Consider the following 12,168-nt stretch of genomic DNA (forward strand, 5'->3'; position numbering starts at 1 on the left):
TCTTGTTTTTGTAGGTATAAAATAGATTGTGATGCCATGACTCCATGCATGTAAAGCTTGAGATCTTAAAGGCTTAAATTGTAGGATCCTTGTTTAATAAATGAACTCCTGTTTTTTTCTAGGAGCCAGATGATAGCTACTGTATGACTCTTGTGGGAATAAGATCATGGGGTGCAGAGGCTAGGTCCTAATTTAATTTCTTACTCTTGTTACTTTTAATCTTCTGTGGCTACTGTGATGTCTTCTCTGTCATCTGCTTTGTGAGTGACGTGTTGGACTTCAGCCCTCCACTGCCAAGGAAGAGTCACCATCATTCAAAAGTTACCCTGACAGTGTTGACTTTCAGTTTGAATGTTCTGTGTGACATTGGTTTTGCCCCCCAGGCTAATTCTCCTCCAGAGCGGTGTCATGCTACTCCACACAAGGAGTGACCCACCTTTGTGGCTTGCCAAAGTCCTCAAAAAAATCCTTGTTCTGGTATTTAGCAGAATGCTTCAGATCAGAGCCAGTTAGTTGGGTTTGCATGAAGGTGACTTGGATTATTTTACCTTAGCAAACATGATGATCAAGCACTCTGAGGCACTGAAACTATTTTATTATAACTCAGTAGGTTTTAATACAGTCATAAATAATAGCACAGCTCGTTGAGCAGAAGGATAAAAACCAAGGAGTTCAGTGGTAAGCCAGCTTGCATTTCCTTCATGTAAGTGAAGTCAGCGATTTATTATTATTTTAGTCTGTGTCTAATGATCATATTAGTGGTGTGAATAAAATGGATGTATCTGGAGTGCTTTATTCTTCTGCTTATTCAAGCCTTCCATATTGGGGCTGACATGAGACATCATCAGCTGCAGGCAAAGTGGTATAGAGCCCAGCTAAGTCCTTCTAATTCTTTATTAGCTGTAACATGTAGAAGCTCAGGGCATGTTAGCAGTGTAAAACTGGTTTGAATTAACACCATCTTCATTCTCTTGCTTCTTCTGGTGGCTCTGTGTGTTTGCTGTAAAGCAGATCCCCTCCAAACAGTTGTGTTCCAGGACTAGTGTCCTTTGTGCTTGTAGGCAGTGTGTTGCCAAGTGCTTTGTTAAAATTAATGATCGTTTCAGAATTATTTTCACTTGTATTTTGGTATGCTTCTTTGAAAGTTTTGGTAGGAAAACTTTCCAGTTGCTGTTGAAAGCTGTTGCAGCAAGCACTGGTTGGGTTTGGTGTGTTTGTATTTTCTCACTGGGGTCGTGATTGGTGGCGTGCTCTTGGTATGTGCTGTGTAAGTGACCTTGAGAGCAACCCAGTGTGTCCTCTGGAATTATGTGAACAATGAATGGAGCAGTCTTTCACTTGATCTTTTCCAGACAAGTAGGTCAGAAGTGTAGATGTCTTTGGGCAAGTAAGCAACAAGGTGTAGAGGTCGGCCGTGATGACCTTTAAAGGTTCCTTCAACCCAAGCGATTCTGTGACGTCCTGCTGATGTACACTGTGCCCCCAAAAAGAGGAGATTCTTTTCTGTAATAACCCAAGAGTTGCATTTGAGTTTACAAATGGCTTTTATTTGATAAAGACAAGGATACTACTGTTTCTGTGTGTGGCATTTGGGTGTTTGATAGATTTTTATCTGGTGCCGTCTTTACATCTCTTGTGTTTCAGTGCTGAATGTTGAAGTTTTGTAAATAAATACTTCATAGCCCACAGGCAATATTCTGAACACCAATTCATTCTCACAGGCTAATGCTGTGGATATGAAAGACTTGTGAATTAAACTCCCTTCTTGTTTAGCCCCAAAATGCCAGCAATTACACTCAACACTTGAAGTTATCTTGGCAGAGGTGTGTGTCCTTTTGCTATATATTTGAGCAGTCCTTCACAAACCTTATAGTGACAAATGAGGCCAGGTTTGAGGGTATGAGGTTTTAAGATTCATGAAGGCAACAGATTGGGTGCTTTTCCCACTCATACACTCTTTATTTATGGTTTGGGCAAAACAGCCAATTTTCAGTTAATTTTCACCTCTGGAAATCAGTATTGCATGGCACATTAAGAGAAGTTAATGCAGGGGCAAAGTAGATTTACTGCATTAAAATCATGAAGCCACTTGAATTTTATTTCTTAAAGTTTGGACAAGCAAACAACCTGTGCCATTCTGCACATGGGTAACTACATCTCTAGGAAGGTGATAATACGGGCTTTTATTTAAGTCTTCTACTCTTTCAAGCTTAGCTCCGGTTATTTTAGCCACCATCTTTTATAAAACTGATTGCAGTTTTCTCCATTATTCATTTTGTATGAAAGGTGCCATTTTTACCCATTCCAGTTTGTGTTCTTCACATTGACAAATGAGTGATAGATGAACAACTTGAGCAAAACTAGGTGTGGAGAAGGATGCCTCTTCTGCCTTGTGGAAACTGTGTACTCGGGGCTTCTCAGGAGCTGAGGAAAACTCATGTTCCTCCTTGTGTATAGCAGAGTGCATGCTTTTTTGGGCCTGGGCTCCAGAAATAGGCCCAGAATCTCCAAATCCTGTGCACATGTGAAGGTTGATGTGATTTAAGCAGCAGTCGGGCCTGTCAAGGGCCTTCTGGGAAGGGGATGGGCATTCTGCACCTCTTCTCTGCTGTTGGAAATGCAGTGAAGTCATTAAAACACACATTTTTGCAGCTATCTTAGAGTACACCGGAGGCCTGGGAGCTGCCATGCTGTGTCCCTCAGGTCTAGCAGGGGTTACTGTGGGCTGGAGCAGTGCCAGGGTCAGTCACCCCTGGGAAATGTCACTGCCAGTCCTGCCCAGGCTGCCAGTGCGTGACTGCCGCTCCGAGCTGGCCTGGCTAACGCTGTGCTTGGCAACCCCCGAAGAAAGATAAGGTTGGACAAATTCTTTTACCCCTCTAATGTGACTCTTTCAAGCCAAGTGATCTGTGTTAGAGTGGTCTGCTCAGTCTTGTATTGGTGCTGCTTGGGCTGTAGCAAGGGTGGGGGATTGTGCTCGGGCTATGGAAGGCTTTGCAAGGGGAAGCTGGCAGAATAGAGGGCTTCAGACCATCTGCCTGATCTGGTTTTGGGCTTTCAGGCAGCTGAAATATCTGCAGTCCTATGACTGTGCTCCCTCTTGAATTCACATCTCTATGCCAAGTCTTGCAAGAGATTTTGGAAGCAACTTTATGTCTATCTTTGACAATTCTGTGAGGAGCAGTCATCGGTGTCCTACTGTGAGTAATCTCAAACCCTCTAGTGCTGATGCAAGTGCTGCTCTGCTTCCTTCTGAGAGAGAGAGGGGTGGCAGAAGTGAACCTAGGTATGTGGTGCTTGAATTAAGCTTTTCACCATGGTAGTACCATAACTCAAACTTGTGTGTCAGATGTAGTTGTGTGGCTGCTGTTGTTGCCTTTGAAATCAAAATACTTACACCCTGAAGCACCTGGGGTAGGTAAAATCATTGCAAAATATTTGTGCCTGGCATTTTACGGAGTCAGTTGCTTGTCTGTCCTAAAATGTTGCAGTGTTTTTTGGTATCTTCTCAGAAACTGTATGAAATAAAAAATTAAGGGATATGTGTTGGGAAGTAAACAGCTGAAATACTGGTTTCCCAGTAGAAAAGTAGCAGGACTTCAAAGGACCTAATTCTGAAAGCCACACTTGTAGAATGGCAGCAAACAGGCCACTAACTTGCAAATTGCATCAATTCCTATCTCCATGAGTACATTTGGCTAAACTCTTTAATTTCCTTAGATGCTATTGTCATGCTTCTATAGCTAAAGCACAGTGTTTAAATACTAATCTACAAAAACTTTGTTCTTGTTTGCTTCATGGCTTTCCCTTGGATGAAAAGTCACATTACGCAGAGGAATTTTTGGTGATGGACTGAACAATCCCTGGTTGTGTAAATGATGATAATCCTGTACAATGTGCCTTTTCTTTTTCATAACTTCGTGCTTGAAGACACGTGTTGGATCCACTTAGACTGCAATCATGATGCCAGATCTTAAGCAACTTTCTCCTATCTGCTTTGGTTTTCAAGTTCAGAGGGGTTTGGGGTGAATTAGGTGACCAGAGAGCTTTGTTGTGCTAACTGATGTAGTTTCCTTGTGTTTGCTGTGTACTAAGATAAAATGATTAAAATGATGGAATCATCTCACCATGGCTGTAATTCCCCAGTCAGTACATCTTACTTTTAATCTTTTTCTTGCTCTTGGGCTTTCTGGTCAATGTTGTTCTGTCCATTTTTCCTGGGTAATGGGCTAAAAGAAAGGGGAGCAAACGTAGTGTAGAAAATTTGGCATTAAGAGGACAATGGCAGCTGGAGAAGTTACAGAACAGGTTTATCTATTACTAAATTCACAGTGGCCCTATGGGAATCACAACCCAATCAATTTAATTTTGATGACATTGGGAATGAGGTTCCATCTTGGAGGACTGGGAAGATCTCAGAAAGCAAGAGGACTGAACTTTGCATGTGAAGCTACTTCAGGCCGCTGACGTCTGTAGAGGGGAAAATGTGATGTTGTTGTTTAATGTTTGAATGCAGCATGTGAGTAGATGTCTTTGAGGATGAGTTAAACCATTGTCTGGCTGGTTATTTGGATTGCTCCAAGTTTCATGGTGGGAGGATACTTCCTGGCATTGCAGTGAAACACATGATCAATATTTAATGACGTTAATTGAAGGGGTTTTTTATGGTCTTTAGGATTTTCAGACTTAGTGACCAACCTGTGGTGAATATGATTAACAGAATCTTGAACCTGTACTGGAAAACTTTAGAAGAATAAATCACTCTTACTTTAAGTGGCATTAATTGATTATCTTTCTTAGATGTCATTCTCCTCAATGTTTTTTTTTCCCTAGCGACAAAGAACAGACGCTTATTTATACAACTCCCTATTTTTATTCACAGTCCTAGAAAATAACTTGCTCCTGCTGTTGTTTATACTTTGAAGTGATGGGTTGAAGCAGCTTTCAAGCCCAGGACTAGCATGGTTAACAAGCATGGTTGTGCAGTGGATACAGTTGAAGCCTGGAGCCCTTGCAGAACACATCAGTGGATGTGGTTTTGTATCGTTTTTCTTTGGGTACCATTAATTGTTAAATGACACAGAATTTTAACCTTTCTTAAAAATCCCATGACATTTAGCTGTCCAGGCAACAAAAAGTTCTATTGAACTGAGAAAACTGACCCAAAAGTATTTTACTTGTAATTGTAAACTGTAAGTCCTAAGGCAATTTGCTTGAAACAAATGGTCTTTTTAATTAAAAAAAAGAGAAAAAGAAAAAGGGGGAGTGGGGTGGGAAGAAGAGTCTTCCTCCCCCTTGGTTTACTGTCCTCTGAACATCTCTGGTATGTCCCTGCCTAAATAAAGCATTTAGTGCTCCAGCTTTACTGTCACAGGAAGCTTCAGGGGTATTTTTGGTGAGAAAAACCTTCTGTTTGGTTTTGGGAACAGGAATATGCTCCTTCCCAGCTCATGGGGGCCAGAACCATGGGGCAGCCTGGAGCTGCTGGCATTGTAATGGCCTTTGGTCACTTGTATTGCACCAACAGAGGATTTTGGGGCATCTTTAACTTTGCTTTGAAAGCAGCAGTACTTGGAGATGTGACAAGTAAGGTGATGTGATTTGAAGTAGTAACTGAGATGGGAAAAAGCAATACTTGGTGTTCCACCTTCAGGAAATACTCTCAGTACAAGACCTGCTGGGTTTGTGCTTGCTTCCAGAAGTTACCCATTGCAGAGAAATCAAACCTGAGCAAGGACAAATTCAGGACAGTGTAAGTAACCCAGACCAACTGACTGAGCCTGGTTACCTTCATCCAGATGTACCAGTGACTCAAAGCTGGAGCCTACAGCAATGAATTGACTTCCAGCTATGATTGAACTTGATGATTTAGAGGTCTTTTCCAACCTACATATTTCTATGACTCTATGACCTTGAAGCTTTCCTAGAGGATGAGTGATAGTAATGCCACAGTTCATTAAATATTTTTATTCTGGTGTAAGTCCCCTGTTAGTTTTTATTGTTAGCCGTTTAGTTTCTGGATTACACCGTGCAAAACACATTTGCCAAGCCATTAGGCTGCTGTGGCCTGTGCCTGCCCAAGTGAGCTCTCCTAGGTGCTTCTCCAGAAGGAATTTGGTCCGTTCAGCACTGTTCCAAGTTCTGGCCATCATTAACAAGTCGTTAGTGAATTAAGTCTGAGTGAGTCCCAGCAAGACTCGACAAAAGGAGCAAGTATCAGCAGTATTGTTTCAGTTGTTTGTGTTGGCTTCGTGCAGAGGAACTACTTGACCCATGTGCTTTGTACTTAAGCACACAGCTGTGCTTTGTGTTTAAATTCCTGAGCCCCTGTTCACTTAACAGGAAATATTTTTACTTTCGGAAACTGAAGGAAGTGTGTGGGTCTACTCAGAGGTTCTGTCACTGATGTGTAATATAAGTTTGAAGAATGTCATCTGAAATGCACCTAAAATTCCCACTGATACGGTGTGTGTGCTTAAAGCTAGTGAAAGCCATTGATTAAATGTTAGTTTGATTGATGCCAGGGCCAAGGGTTTGGAAATCTGCTCTATTTATATGGGTTATTACTGTTCTTTCCATAATGTGGAAGAAAACAGGCAGCTACTCAGATACTTGAACTGGATGTATGCACTGGAATTAGCAGTCAGATTTCAAAATGAGTGTAGGTATGAGAAAGCCTTTACCCTGCTTCAGATCATGTTGTTCACCAGGGTATTCCAGAGTGTGAGGGATGAATGCTGAGTGATCAGGGTGGCTCCATCAAACACTTTTCTATCCCAGCTTGTAGGGCCTATGCTGGTTGCACATGGGTGCAGTCAAGTTGATTTCTTTCTACTGCCTTTCTATGTGCTTCATCTGAAGAAAGGAGATCCTCCTCAGTGTCAGCATGGCAAGAGCAGATGGAGCTTGAGTGGCTGACAGAGAGACTCAGTGCAGAAGTGCCTGGTGCTGGGGCCAGCCCATGGAGACAGTGGAGATGCTGCTGAGCTGGCATGGAAGGCTCTTCTGGAACTGAACCAGTTTTGGGGCTCTACTTCTAAGGCAGTGTTTTACTCTTGTAGCTGAATTCTTGTGTTACTATGCTGTGATAAATTTAACTTTTTTGCCATCTTGTCTTAGCTCATTTCTGAAGTTCTGTGGATAATAATAATTCTTATTAATATATAATATTAATAAGATATAATATATATATAATTATATAGTAATAATTCTTACATTACTTCTTGTTTGTCAATAGTAAAATGCCCCAAAACCAATGTTTTACTCAGTAACAGTGCAGCAAAATCAATCTTCAGTTGAGATTACTGGAGATAGAGGGCTGGAGAACCAGAGGATTTGGTTTCAAGTGGGTTTATTTTTCCTTTTATGTCCTTATTCAGTCACATTTCTTAGGAAGTGTATCCAAACCAATAATTTGTCATCTTGCACTTTGTGTCTCATGAATTTGGGTGAACAACAAGAACTATTCTTCACCCAAAATGCTAGAAGGGGCTGAGAACCAAAATTAGATCGCAAGTCAAAGCTTTTATTCATGGTTTCAATTTCAGGGCAGTGGAATTTCATTGTAGGGTTTTGGGTTTTTTTGCAGCTCTTTGCTCATGAGATATTTTGTCAAAAAGGAAGAGTGCTTTATGGTTGATCTACAGGGTGACTCTGGGGCACTGTGGGATGTTTGCCCAAGAAGGCACATTTAGGGTGCCTTTGATGTTGAGTGCAGAACAGGATGCTCTAGGCCAAAGACAGATTCTCAGCAAACAGCATGGAGTTCTTTGGGGTAGTCTCCACCAGATTTCCATGATGGAACTCCTTAAGCAACTCAAGAGAGCAGCCAGTGACAAAACAGAGAACCAAACTCAATTTTCTTTGTAGCCAGGCCTCACACTCAGCCAGGGCAGGAGCAGTTCAGACTGGTCCAGCTGTCCAAGGAAAAGCGCATGTAAAGTGCTGTGAGAGCCCCTGTCCTTGTGGGAATTGTTACATCACATCTCCTCCATGCTGAGGGTGATTTTATGTTCTTTTATTTGAATGTGAAGGTGTGTTTGAGCAGCTGTGGATTTAAAGAAATGTTTAGTCTTTGAATATCTTCTTTGTGTCATTTTGGAGCAACTTAATGACAGAAAAGGCAGTTCTCTGTGTTCTTTGGTTCACTACTGGAGTTGTGTGAGCTTGTGACATGTGAACTCAGAACTTGTCTTCCCTGGCATGCTGAGGGCAGCATAGGCCATTAAAAAAAAATAAATAATTGAGTAGGAAAATAAAATATTCTAATGTAGGATAGCACAACAAAGTCACAGGGAGAGTATGTTCTTGTGAAATAAGTTTGTGACAAAAATCCTGTCAATTAGGCAGTGTGTGTTTCAAACTTGACACATAGTGGATTCAGTTAAATGTGTTGGTATATGTTATAAATAACATAGAATTTGGTGATACAGGGTTGAGATGTGGATCTTGGAACTCTGCTGCTCTCTCTCCTGGGAGTGTGAAGGGTGGACAGGTGATGAGTGCAGGGAGGAGGGACTTTGCTCCATCCTGGGATGGAGAACAGCAGAGGTCCCTGATGCCTGCAGAGGAAAAGGAACATGCAGATTGTGTCAGACAGGTAGGGCTTGGGTTTAAAATAACATATTCAAAGAGAAGCGTTACAAAAATAACCTGTTTACTGACAACTTCATCTACTTGGAAGATGAAAATTTAGTGAAAAATAGACTTACCTGGATAGTGTAGCTCTTAGCACTGATGATAGGAAAATTGATAATGCAGTTTGGGACTGACAAAGTAAGTGCTGTACTTATCACAGCACAGTGTTGTCTGTTGCAACAAAGCAGATTAAACTTAGTAGAAATACTATCTTAATGTGCTTCCCTGTGTGCTGAGACTTCAGAAAATAATGCTAGTTGGGTAGTTTTTGTGTTTGAGTACAGACTTTTTCAGGGAGTTGGATAGGAGGAAAAAGTTCTGGAGGGCATAGGGGCTATGCCCAAGTGCAGATAAGTGCACTTGGAACATGCACTAGCCCTTTGTCAGCCATTCCTGAATTGGAAAACTTCTTGCAAGTCTAGATTGAGACAGAATTGATGGCTTTGAAGCACACCAGAGAAGCTGAGGATGGGGTAGATCTTTTTCAAGCATTTCACGTTCTGCTGCAGGTCCTGAGTTGTGCTGGGAAGCTGAGGACAGCACTGCAGAACCCTGTGGATTTATCCAGGGCACCCACTGCCAGGGAATATGTGTTAGGCTCATAGGGCATTTATTCAGTTATTTCTTATCTGTACTTAAAAACTTTTAACCTTACTGCTAAAGAAAACTACCATTGTGTGTTAGTACGACTGGAACGAAAGCTGAATAGCGAATTAGCCTTGAGCGAACTGTCAATCTGACTTTGATAGTCCATCACTTAAAAGGTCCTTTTATATTTATGAAAAAGCATGACATCAAAGCCAGGCAAAAAAAAAAAAATACCAATACTTAGAGCTTAACTTAAACTTGCATAACTTCCAAGAAAAGGCCTTGTGTGAACTGTTTGTCCACTTGCATGGCTAATTAGCGTAGGTTACTAAAAGTCTGAGCAGTGGCCACCAAGTTTCTTCTGCTCTTCTGGGGTTTGTTGTGCTTCCCTATGTGGATCCCTCAAACTGGAGTAGTACAGACAAAGGATATTGCAGTTGCTTCTCTTGCAGCCTCTAGGTAGCATGCTGGAAATGCTTGAGTATAACCATTATCAGGTGAGTTGTTACTGGAGATTTGTTTTAAAACTGGTTGCTAAGAAGGTGTACAGCATACAGGAAACCCTTTTCCTCTGGTGTCATGGTGGCTTTATTTAATTTCTTTCACACCAATAAGTGGGGGCCATGCATGGTCACTTGTAACAGCAAAAGTCACTTTGATTGAGCTGTTTTAAAGCAAAATAACTGCTCAGCAGTTCTATATTATATTATTATATAATTGCTATATTTTGTGTTGATTTCTAGCTTCTGATAATGTTAATGATCAATGAAAGGCAGCAAAGAATTTCCAGGATATGGTGGAAAATTTTTAAGGGGAAAAAATGGCCTTTCTTCTCTTGCTTATTTAGAATGTGCAACAGTTGTTCTGTATGAGGATTTTCATATTTTGTATGTAAAAAATTCCTAAGTACTGAGAAGCTTATCTTAAATACCAAAATAGCTGTTGCTGACGACAGTGATTGATCTGAACTGAAACACTTCTTCTCTTGCATCTTATTTGCATGATGTGTTTATAAACAGGCTGTCTTATTTGTATATGATTTAGGCTGTATATCTGAGATATAAATAATCTGTAGGCAGAAAAAGGTGTCTTTGTTTCTTCATTTATTTTAACCAAGGCATTAATTTAAAAAAGCCCCAAACATTCAAATCCTGAACCACCAATAGCAGACCTTTTATCTCTGTTATTTGACACTGGATTAAGGATAGCAATCCATACTTCTTGATTTTAATTGTTATCTACTAACAAGTAAAATGAGTCCTGCAGTATAAATCATTCCTCCATATTTTACTGAAAAATGTCACATAGCTGAAGGTCTGGACTCAGAACTGACTGTTCTGGAGTATCTGTATCAACTGAAAACCTAAGCGTTGGTCTTAAGTGAGAAATCTCATGTTGTAGAAAAATAGCTGGAACTTCTTGGTGTACTGATAGTCAGTCAGTTGTTGAAAGACCAAATTGTAAACTGATGTCTTGCCACCAAATGCAAGTTAGTGAAGCACTGTGGATTTCTTGGAGCTGTAGAGGTTTGTGTTTTTTGTCAGGTAGCTGGTCCTTATGTCACAAATACATACCTCAGATCCAGAGCACCTGCAGGGTTGCTGTAAAACAATAAAATCCTTTTATCCTTTTTAAATTGTGTCGTACAGGTGCAGACTCACCTTGAGAATCCAACCAAGTACCACATTCAGCAGGCCCAGCGGCAGCAGGTAAAGCAGTACCTCTCTACCACTCTAGCAAATAAACATGCCAACCAAGCCCTGAGCTTGCCATGTCCAAACCAGCCTGGGGACCATGTCATGCCACCTGGAACGGGGAGCAGCGCACCCAACAGCCCCATGGCTATGCTCACCCTCAACTCCAACTGTGAGAAAGAGGTAAGAACTCTCCTCTTCATCTTTTCAGTAAAACAGAGCTCTAATGTGCTTTAACTGTTGTAAACCACATTTGCTCGCTGTTGAGATGTTCGGTTTATCTTTTCTGTTCATTGTGAAAATGTAACTGCTGCCTCTCTGTCTGCCTGATTAATAGATATTTTTGGCAAAAAACCCATGTCCCTCTAGCTTCCTCTTGTTTGAACTATTTTAGCTAGTTTATACTTATTAAAACTACTTTTCTTGTTCCCCACCCTGTTGCTTGATGCACGCAGTGAATAATTGACCTTTGGAGAATACAAAGCAGCTTTGTAAGCTGTAGCTTTCTGGAATAATGTTATTTATGGCTTGTTCGTCTAGAAAGTGCCAAGAGCATAGCAAAAATAACTGAAAAAAAATAAAGCTATTTGGAGATATTTTAGGTATTTTTACGGTAAAATTTGAGCAAGTCTCCTGCATAGCTGGAAGGCCAGATAATCCCAGCTAATATGCCCTAAAATGTTACTGATTGCTGTTCTAGTGCTGCAGATAAAAGACTCCAGTAGCCTATGTCTAGAAGTCCTTTGCAACCTTGTCTTAATCTTTAATGGCAAAAACTGAGATGTTACATGTGTCCTCAGGCTGCAAAGGAAGATGGTTGGGAAGATATTAACAAATATAAGAATCATGTCAGAATTTTTGTAACATGAAAAGCAGGAGGCAATTGTAGAGTTCCTCTTGTCCCCTCACTCCCCCTTCAAGCTTTTGTGCCAGATTTTTGGTACAGATGCATTCCGTAAGCAAAATGTTACACAGCTCGGAGAAACAGTTCTTACAGAACATATTTTGCACATGCAAGGGAAATAGTTGTGCTCCATAGTTTCAAAAGAAATAAAAATCAGATATTTCCATCCTATTGTCCCATTTGTACCCAAACATTTTTTTTTCTTGAGGATATTTACAGCTTCACTTTGCTGTGTCATCGGGAACATGTGTGCATGACACTATTTCATTCGTGCTCTTTTTGGGACTGAGACTGTGCCATGAACTCAGATCCATGCTTTGCTTTTTCTTCTTCTTTTTTTTTTTT

At 40.8% G+C, this 12,168-nt stretch overlaps 1 protein-coding gene across 5 annotated transcripts in view; it reads left to right on the forward strand.

Annotated features, from left to right (window-relative positions):
• The window catches only part of MITF (melanocyte inducing transcription factor), a 100,518-nt gene that overhangs the window by 70,075 nt on the left and 18,275 nt on the right, over window positions 1-12,168 (forward strand). For all 5 annotated transcript variants that reach the window (XM_015641068.3, XM_015641072.2, XM_015641069.2 and 2 more), the window contains exon 3: window positions 10,875-11,102. In XM_015641068.3, coding sequence (XP_015496554.1) covers window positions 10,875-11,102 — 228 coding nt within the window. The remainder of the gene's footprint in view (window positions 1-10,874; window positions 11,103-12,168) is intronic.

The sequence above is a fragment of the Parus major genome, chromosome 12 (assembly GCF_001522545.3).
Source record: "Parus major isolate Abel chromosome 12, Parus_major1.1, whole genome shotgun sequence".
Classification (NCBI taxonomy): Eukaryota; Metazoa; Chordata; class Aves; order Passeriformes; family Paridae; genus Parus; species Parus major.